Raw genomic sequence first — 10,382 nt, 5'->3', positions numbered from 1 at the left:
TTGTAATCTAATTCTTTTTTTTGGACAACCAATATCTCCAGAATCATTTTGATTGGTTAAAAAGGACATCTTAGAAATTTGATTCAAACAGGTTGCGCGTCCCGGCTGGTCACTTTTCATCATTGAATAAAACCAGCCGGACGTTTGCTTTATTCCTGCCTTCTTTTAATCTATCTAGGTAACTTTAGTTCTATTTTTCTTAGGTAATTAATTATTGTGGTTAAACTTTAAAATCATTCGAATTAAGAAATTTTAGAGCTTGAAATTAATTTAGTAAAGGATTTAATTAAAAGTTTAATTTTTTTTTAATTTTGGTCATTGCTCACTTTGGTCTTTGTCTAAGTTAGAAATAATTATAGTGTAGTTAGTTACCTTTGTATACATCACTAATGCAAACCTGTTTACAGAGTGAAGGTATGTAGTGAAATAGTTTTTATGTTGCACAGTAAAATTTGTAAATTTTTATGTTCAATGGGATCGGGATCGAGGTGCGAATTATTGCCAAAAATGGACAGACTTACTTTCATTATTGTTAGAAAATATTAGTGAGATGATCGCCGATGTGTTATTAATGATCTATTACATAATAATGGCATTTATATTCTCAAAAGCATTTAAGCATTATGCATGTTTTCGCATTTTTGAAGCAATGTCAGGTAAAGTAGAATTTGCAAAGCTTTTCAGTTATTTGTATTACGTAATCGATCGCCGAGTCTCTGATCCCAACTTTATTGGTTACATTGTTTACATGAAAAAGTATAGAAAAAGGTTATGTCAGGTTTGTTTTATAACATTGTTTTATTTTTGGTTTGATTTAATCCAGATATTGATTTATGATATGTTGTTTAATTTCTTTTTATTATACCTTTAACATGTTTAAATTAAGTAACTTTGATGGAATGAAATTTGTAATAACATTGGTAAATTTGTAAGGCCTTGAGTCGCTCTTTATAGCTTTGTTGGTCACTTTTCATCATTGAATAAAACCAGCCGGACGTTTGCTTTATTCCTGCCTTCTTTTAATCTATCTAGCCTCAACAAACGGATACATCCATTGGGTTGAGAAGCTGCCCAAGTCTTTGTTTATAACCAAAATAACAAGACGAATAACAAAAGGGTGTGACTGGTGGAGTAGTGGAACGATCCGAGCTTTTTCCCCAGATTCCAGATTCATCATAATATTATATCATCACTGTTACCATGCCAGGCCCATCAAACATGGAATTGAGAAGTTCCTCTCAGCAAGGCAGAATACAGGAGGAACAATCAGAACAAGGGATCACTGAAGCCACAGCTTCAGTCAATGAAGTAGAGGCCCTGCGGAGACAGCTGGAGACCTTAAAAGCATCCAGAGATGCAGAGTATCGCCGGAGAAGAGAATTGGAGGAGCAAATTGACAGACAACCTCAACCGGTAGCTACACCAAGGCAGGTTTGGGAGCCAGCACCCAGAATCCCAGTGCCACAAATGGACAAATTTGATGGCAATACCCCTGTGTCAGAATGGTGGACCACATTTATGGCCTACATCGCCCTACATTCAATCACCGAGGCCAAAGCCATAAAACTATTGCCATTCTATTTGATGGGAATAGCCCTTCAATTCTTCACACACTTGGACAGCTTGTCAAAAACCTCACTAACCAGCATCAGGGATGCTTTCTTTTCTAGATTCCGACCGACAGTCCCCATAAGTCAAGCTTTGATGCGGGTGAAGCAGGGAGCCGACGAATCTGTGGATAAATACCTATACCGAGTGAGGAAACTGGCTGCTGACTGCTCGATGGAAGAGGACAGCATCACATACTTCGCTCGAGAGGGTCTTCTTCAGAAGCTGAGGGTAATAGTGGTCCCACAGAACCCAAAGTCCCTGGAAGACCTCCGAAAAATGGCAGCCCTTGCAGAGGAAGCTACTGGTAAGGATACCGACACCCCGCCTACTGACCTAAAGACGGCCCTTGCGGAGGGAATCAAAATCGCCCTTGCCAGTGTGGATGCTGCAGTGGAGACCAAGGTCCGAAACCACTTAGACGATCAGCTTGCAGATGTCAATGGTGTGTTTGCAGGCCAAACCCAACAACGAAGGCCCCAACCAGTCTCAAGGGACAGGGACAACTTCAGACAGACTAACAGGAGCAGAGAGCCAGGACCTTGCTTCAGATGTGGGGGTAAGTCCTGTTTTGACAAGTCGAAATGCCCTGCTAATGATCAATTTTGTTCTTATTGTGGTGTCAAGAATCATTTAGTTAAAGTATGTCACAAGAGGTTTATCGAAAATTCCCTTCAATTTAATCAAAATCGTTAGGGGTGCGAGCCTGTCCATAGGCATTTGTCTAAGGATGGGCACAAAGGCAAAAGCCATGAAATTTGTTTAGTATCTTCACTAAAGGAAAATAAAGTGCTTATTAATGTAGGAAACAAAAGAATTCGTGCTCTATTAGACACTGGTGCTAGTATAACAATTGTAAGTCAGGAATTTTTAGGTAAGACTTGCTATAAAGACTCTCCCCTTTTAAGTGCTAAACATCCAAAAGTCAAAGGTGTCACAGGAAACTATTTAAAGGTGCTGGGAATGTTAGATATAGAAATATTTATTGATGGTATGGTGTTTGTTCACTCTGTGCATGTCATACAAGATCTTCATTATTCCTTCATACTTGGCTTAGACTTTTTGAGAACCAATCATGCCAATATTGACTATGCAACTAACACATTGAACATAGATACTAAGACTAACATGCATGTTTGTCCCATTATTGCTGATACTGGGTTAGCTAGAGCCATTGGCAATGTCATTATTCCCAAGCGTAGTGAAACAACTATCAGAGTTAAGATTTCTAGGTGTGTAGAAGGTGAAGAGGTGTTGTTAGAGCCCGTGCCAGCACTAGCTCTTAAACATATAATTGCTGCTAAATGCATTGTCACGGTGCACAATCATGGTGCATATCTGAAGGTCATGAACCCTACTTATAATGACATCAATCTTACCCATAATCAAGTACTTGCTACAGTACAAGAACTATCCAAAGGTAAGGTTATACCCCTAGAAGAAGAAAGTGTCACCAACATTAATACTGTGAGTATGGGAACAGAGAAGTCAGAGTGCAAATCTGATTTACAGTTTGACCTCTCTGATTCTGATCTAACTGAAATTCAAAAACAAAATCTTCAGAAGTTTTTAGTTGGTTACAGAGATATATTTTCTGCTGACTTGTCTGAGCTAGGGAAGACCAGTTTGTACAAACACAAAATTGAGACCTTCCCTGGATCCAAGCCAGTCAGAAAACAGTTCTATAGAACTTCACCTCAAACCGCTAAGGAAATCCGAAGGCAGGTCGATGAAATGCTCAAGCATGACATCATCCAGCCTTCGAATTCTGAGTGGCATTCTCCAGTTGTCATGGTTAGGAAAAAGAATGGACAGATGAGATTTGCATGTGATTACAGAGCTCTGAATAAGATCACAGTCCCAATGTCCTTTCCTTTGCCTCACCTTGAAACTGTTTTTGATGCTATTGGTGAAACTAAAGCTCAATACTTCACAAATCTTGATTTTCGATCTGCATTTTGGCAGGTAGAAATGAGCCCATGTTCACAGCATAAAGCCGCATTTATAACCCAAGATGGAGTGTATGAGTGGAAAAGGATGCCATTCGGGTTGATGAATTCACCAATTTCCTTTCAGACACTCATGTCAGGGGTTCTTAGGGAAATGAACTTCAGGTCTGTACTTGTGTACATTGATGATGTATTGATTTTCTCCAAGGACTTTTCAACCCATCTTAGAGACATTGCTCAGGTTTTCAGTAAGCTACGTGAAGCTGGCCTGACCTTACAAACTTCAAAGTGTCACTTTGCTGTCAAACAGTTGAAGTTTTTGGGTCATGTCATCTCACGTCATGGGGTTGAAGTTGATCCAGAAAAAACCAAAGCAGTCAATGAATTTCCTGTCCCCAGAAAACAAAAACATGTCAGAAGTTTCTTGGGTATGGCCAATTATTATCGCAAGTTCATTCACAATTATGCTAAAATAGCTACTCCCCTAAATGCACTCCTACGACACGATGTACGCTTTCAATGGACCTCCGAATGCCAAACTGCCTTTGAAACTCTCAAAAGTGCCCTTATTTCTGCACCTATACTTTCTTATCCTGATCCTCAGAAATCTTTCATCTTAACCTGCGATGCGTCAGACAAAGCTATAGGTTATTATCTAAGTCAGCAATCCTCAGACAAAAAGGAACATGTTATCGCCTATGGAGGTAAGGCCTTATCTAAGGAGGAAAAACGTTATACCACTTCTGAAAAAGAGCTCTTAGCTGTAGTAAAGGGAGTGGAAGCATATCGACCCTATCTTGTGGGAGGTAAGTTCACCATATATACAGATCACAGAGCACTAGTCTGGTTAAAGTCTGCCAAACACACAGGTAGGTTAGAACGTTGGGCATTGAAATTGCAGGAGTATGATTTTGAAATCATCCATAGACCAGGTAAGAACAACTTTGTAGCTGATGCTCTCAGCAGACGCCCTTACCCAGAGGAGCAAGAGAATATTACTATTGCCACACCTCCTATCAATTCCATCTGTCTGACAGAATCTTCTGATGAAGAAAATGACATTGAAAAGGTATGTGTGCAAGTAAATTTATTCTATGACCCTTCTGAAACTGATATAGTAGTCCTAGAAGAAGATCACCTACAACCAGTGTTAGATAATAGAAAATCACTTGCTCAATTACAACGGGAATGTCCAGACTTCAAGGATATTATAAGGTATGTAGAAAAGCAAGAACTGCCTCAAGACACTTCTAAACATAACAGTATAGTAGCCGAGTCTAAACACTATTCTATAGTGAATGGTATTCTGACCCATCTTTTTCAAAGACGCTGTAGCAGACAACCAGAGGAAATGAGGTATATAACACAGATAGCTCTTCCTAAAGTCTTGCGACTAGATGCACTTAAACAATATCACGATAGTTTGGCAGGTGGTGGACACTTAGGAATAGAAAAGGTACGTGCTTCCTTGATACAGTGATACTTTTGGCCACGGATGCATCAAGACATAGTGGACTATGTCAAATCCTGTTCCAGATGTCAATTTGCCAAGAGGAACTACAATCCTGTGAAGCCACCCATGCAACCCATGCCTGCTAGAGAAAGGTTTGAATGCTGGCAAATAGATATTTTAGGTCCGCTACACAAGAGTCCTGAAGGATATGAGTATATCCTATTGTGTATTGATGCTGGAACCCATTGGCCAGAAGCATTCCCTCTTAAATCTCAGAATGCAAAGGAAGTTGCTAATGTTCTCTTTGAAAACATCTTTGCTCGCTATGGTGCTCCTTCAATTTTATTTTCTGACCGAGGTAGGAACTTTATGTCTAAACTTATCAATGCTCTCTGTGAAATTTTTGACATTTCTCAGCATCATACCAGTGCATATCACCCCAATACCAATGGGTTAGTTGAACGCCAGAATAGTGTCATAGCTCAATCTCTTCGTGCATATTGTGATAAGGATCAACAATTATGGCCCAAGTTTCTCCCTGGTATTTTAATGTCCTTCAGAAAATCTGTCTCTTCTCATTCTACTGAGTTCTCTCCCTTCCATATGATGTTTGGTAAAGAGATGAGATTACCATTTGACGTAGATTTACAACCTAAGGACAACTTAAGTCAGGACACACGGGAATATCTAAGAGAGTTCATGTCACGTCTCAAAATATCCCATGAGATTGGACAGAAAAATGTGGAATATCACCAGCAGAGGAACAAAGAGAGATATGACCGAACAGCAAAAACACCTCACTTTAAGATTGGTGACACTGTACTGACAACAACTCATCAAGTGCCTAAAGGTCAGTCCTCCAAACTATGGGATAAGTGTACTGGACCATACCAAATCGTAGGATTGGGACCAAATTATACCTACCGCTTACGTCGAATATCTGACAACAAGGTACACCCATCCTTGGTAAGTGCAATTCACTTAAAAGACTACTATCCTCCAGAAACATACAGAGCTCATCTACAACTTCCCCCATCTGATGAAGGACAAGAGGATACACAATCAACAGAAGGCAATGATGCACAATCAACAGAAGGCAATGATGCACCTGATCCTCCTAACCCAGCTACACCTGATAGACCACAAAATACTCCAAATCCCACTCCTGCTCACCATCCCCTTCCTAACATTCCTGACTCAACGCCTAATTTACCACAAGATCATCCAACACCACCTGCAACAGGTAACCAGAGTACTTCTTCTCAGCCACAGGATAAAATGTGGAATATCAAAGAAATCCCAACAGCCAAATTTAAGAACAACAGAAGACTAATAAGGGTTGTATGGGAAGACGGTACAAGGACATGGGAACCAGATGAAATGTTCTCACCTGAAATGCTAGCCGATATCAACAGACGCTTTACCAAATATGGTAAACGTAAACGAACTTGTTTTGTAAAACCATCCCAATCTTAAACTCATTCCTTCATTATCATGTGTAAGAAGCTATTCTTAATCTCAAGAAACTACTCTTTATTCCAATTGTTACCATTCCATTATCTCTGAAATAGATATCCTAATTATTATCCCTTTTGTATGCAAAATTCATCCCCAAACTTATAATTGCTCTCTGTATATGCCACAGAGTTATGTTTTTTGTTCTTATGTGTAGCTATCCCATACACACTATTTATCCCATTACACACATGTATATATCCCATACTTGTGTTTATCCCAATTAAGTCATGTAAACATCCCCTACATGATATTGATCCCATTTATGACATGTATACATCCCCTACATGTTCATATTTCTTTATGTGTATGTAGATATCCCATACATCACATCTTTATTGCGCCACTTTACATGTAATGATTCCTTACATGTCTTACATCTAAAATCTTCATGTATAATTATTCCATACAAGCAACAGTGTCAATACAATGGACTTCTTCTCTTCCAGTTTATTTTTGACTGCTTAGGTTAGGGTTTTGATAAGTATTGATCTTTAAGAGATTAATGAGGAGATTGCATTGGTAGAGAGTTTAATATTTTATTTTTCTAACTAAATTAGGATGACATTAGGTGTATTTTCTAAATTCTGAAAATATCAAAATTGTTGTGATGATGCCCCCCATTTTTACATTATATTATGTAGGTTATATAGTGCTAGATTGTTAGGTTGGCCACCTTGCAGTCAATGATATCATCACAACTCATTTTTTTTTCCCATTTTGGCATTTTGTAGGGTCTCTCTCATCAATCTGGTACCAACTCCTGCCTCTCATCAGTCTTTTCATGCTATCCCTAATCCCAGTAGCAGTTGCAACAAACAAAGAAGTTGAGTTTAGTCCAGTGGGAGACAACATTCATCGCCTCAACTATGGAGTAATCTTTAAGAAGGACTCAACTCTAGTTTTGTCACAAGAATATTGGACCCACACCTTTCACCTACAGCTACCCAATTCTATTAAGCCCACCAATGTCTCAACTAGGTGCAATCGTAATGAGTCTCACTGTTACAAATGGAATGATTTAGTTAGTGTTTTTCAAACTCTGCATGTTGAAACTCAAAGTCATGTCAAGGAAGTTGTGAAAACTATTAGGTCTTTAATTCCTCAAACTAATTTTCCAACAAAATCTTCAAAAAAATCCCCAAGAGCATTTTTGCCCTTTATTGGCTCTCTATCAAGAAGTCTATTTGGAACAGCCACTATAGAAGATGTTCAGTTATTAGCCCGACATATCAATGCTCTTAATGCACGCACTACTAAATTTGCACTTGCTATGCAACAATATGATGCACATCTGTCTTCTTTCATATCCATTGTTAATAATCGCACTACTAACTTGCTTAAAGGAATTCAGTTGAATACTAAAGTTATTAACAACATTGCTGCTGCAGTTGATGCTAAATTTGTTCAAATGGAGCATGCCATGACTAATGTGTCATCTCTTTTGATTCAACAAATAAATGAGGCAAATGTATTGAGAAGCAATTTGGACAATTTACAATCTGCAATTCAAAATTTAATTGAAGGAAAGTTATCTCCCTTTCTTATTCCAAAACAAAAATTGAAATCAGTTATACAAGATATTTCAAAAATGCTCAGAACTTCACACAAAGGATTCTACCTAACTCATACTAATCCCACGTACTATTACTCACATGGTAAATTCCTCTACGCACGAAATAATAAGCATGTCTACCTATCTGTTAAATTTCCCATTTCCACTCACAAGGCCCCAATGCAACTTTACGAAGTTACCTCCCTTCCTGTTCCTATTAATAATTCCTCATCACATGCTACCCAACTTCTTAACATGCCAAAATACTTTGCAATTACCAAGCACCATGACTACTATCTCAACCTTAAATCTGATGTTTTACTTAACTGTGTGCATGCAGGTCCCACTATCCTTTGTGATCATAACTTACCATTGAAGCCTATAACCAGTAAGGATTGCTCCATTGCACTTTTTAACAATGATGTCAAGGCGATTCATAAACTCTGTAACTTTAAGTTCATTCCAAATGTGTTGAATTCCAACATCATTGAATTATCCCCAACATCTGTATTGATTTATAAGATTCAAAGTTTATCACTTGATTGCCCAAAAGAAAAGAAAGTGATTTCAGGTTGTGCATTTTGTATCATTCATGTACCATGCAAGTGTTCATTGTCAACTGATTCTTTATATTTACCCCCTCGTTTAGTGAATTGCTATCAATCCCAGCAAAATTTTACAATTCTGCATCCTTTCAACCTTGCTTTACTTCAACAATTTTTTGATGAAAACAAACTTGCAAATTTATTAGGTGATACTATATTCCCTAAGCCTATTGATTTGAAAGTCCCATTGTTTAAAATTTTTAACCATTCCATGGATAAAGTCATTGCTGATGATCACAGGTATCAATTAAGTTTAAATAAAATGGCTGAAGCAGCAAAGAAAGATGAGACAATTTTTAAGCAGTTATCAGAACCTCTTATTGATGGATTGATTAATATTCCTTCTTCCTGGCCTGACACCAATGCTATTTTAATATTTACCACTATGGGAGGAACAGTTGTCTCTCTGATTTTCTGTGTTTTGGCTTTAATCAAATTAAGAAAACTCAAAATTGAATTATTAATCTTACAACAAGTGGCACAAGCAAATTCTCAAACAATTCCTTCATTTATTTATCAAGCTAAAACAACAGCACCTGTTTTGAAAGCGCCAGTGTCTATTGAAAAGTTGTTAATTTCTGAGATTTCTTGGATTCATGCAGTTTTCACTGTTGGTTTCATCATAATTATTATTTTGTGCATTATTATCTCTTACCTTTGGAGATCAAGACCATCTAAAGAAACAATTTTACAATTGGAAATTACATCTGGTGGTAAATGTGCAATAATTCCTCTTTTGACCTTGCCTTTGTGTCCATCTTATTACAAATTTCAGAGCCCGGTCATTAGAAATTTAACAACTTCCCCAAATTTTCTAAATTTTAAACTTTATGCAGACTGGGATCAATTCGACGTTATTGATAAACAATCTTCCAAAACAATCCAAATTCCGAAAGTAATTACTTTGAATTGGCTTAATCATTCAAATGTGACAAAAATTTTAAAACAACCATATTGTGCATATGTTATGGTTACACACCAAGGTTTTAATACAATCATAACTCCCTCCTCCTTAAGTCAAAACTCTTGTGACTTGCTTACAATTGTTTAGTTAACTAATCATACCTTCATTTTCAGCAACCAACATGAGTGAGTTTTATCTTTTTATGGGCATTAATTGACTTGAATGATAAACAGGACTTGATGATATTTGAATTCTTTTTCTGCAAATAAATATTTTTTTTTATACTGTGCAACATGTAGTGTAGTTCTATCTTATGTATATATGTTTTATTTGTTTGCTGATTTGTTTTATTTGTCTACCATTTTTGTGTTCTATAAATGCTGTTCTTCTGTTTAATAAATCAAAGAAGAAACTTGATTAGCATAATGATACCTGTGAATTTTCACTATATTCAGCAACAATTTTTTTTTATTGCTCAATTGTAAATACTTATATTAGGTTTTTATTTTAATCTCTACTTGTTTTATTTTTGGTTTGGGGACCAAACCTATTGTGGCCAGGGGGGTAATTTGTCATGTAATCATTTTCAACTTTAGATTGAAAATTAATAAAAGACATTTGTCGTGGAGAAAAACTTACAGTTTTTCAATATACTTATTCATCTCTGAAATATGTATTTAAATCTAGTAATTCAAACAGTTAAATTTTCATTTCTTTGAAATATATTTTATGATAAATTTAACTATTACAGAATTTAATGATTTTGGTGCTTTAAGAAAAAAACGTTCAGAAA

The 10,382-nt window shown here is 37.0% G+C and overlaps 1 protein-coding gene across 1 annotated transcript; it reads left to right on the top strand.

The window, feature by feature from the left end:
• The first annotated feature begins 500 nt into the window (after nt 1–500).
• LOC128156791 (uncharacterized) lies at nt 501–9,774 on the top strand. Its single transcript, XM_052819090.1, has 4 exons — nt 501–656; nt 1,033–2,167; nt 7,260–7,771; nt 9,763–9,774. Exons 2-4 carry the CDS (start codon nt 1,201–1,203, stop codon nt 9,772–9,774), a joined length of 1,491 nt encoding a protein of 496 aa, XP_052675050.1. The 5' UTR covers nt 501–656; nt 1,033–1,200.
• Nucleotides 9,775–10,382: the final 608 nt, after the last annotated feature.

The sequence above is a fragment of the Crassostrea angulata genome, chromosome 7 (genome assembly GCF_025612915.1).
Source record: "Crassostrea angulata isolate pt1a10 chromosome 7, ASM2561291v2, whole genome shotgun sequence".
In the NCBI taxonomy this organism is placed as follows: domain Eukaryota; kingdom Metazoa; phylum Mollusca; class Bivalvia; order Ostreida; family Ostreidae; genus Magallana; species Magallana angulata.
Note: the sequence above shows the minus strand (reverse complement) of the source record. Positions and strands in the feature narration are given on the sequence as shown.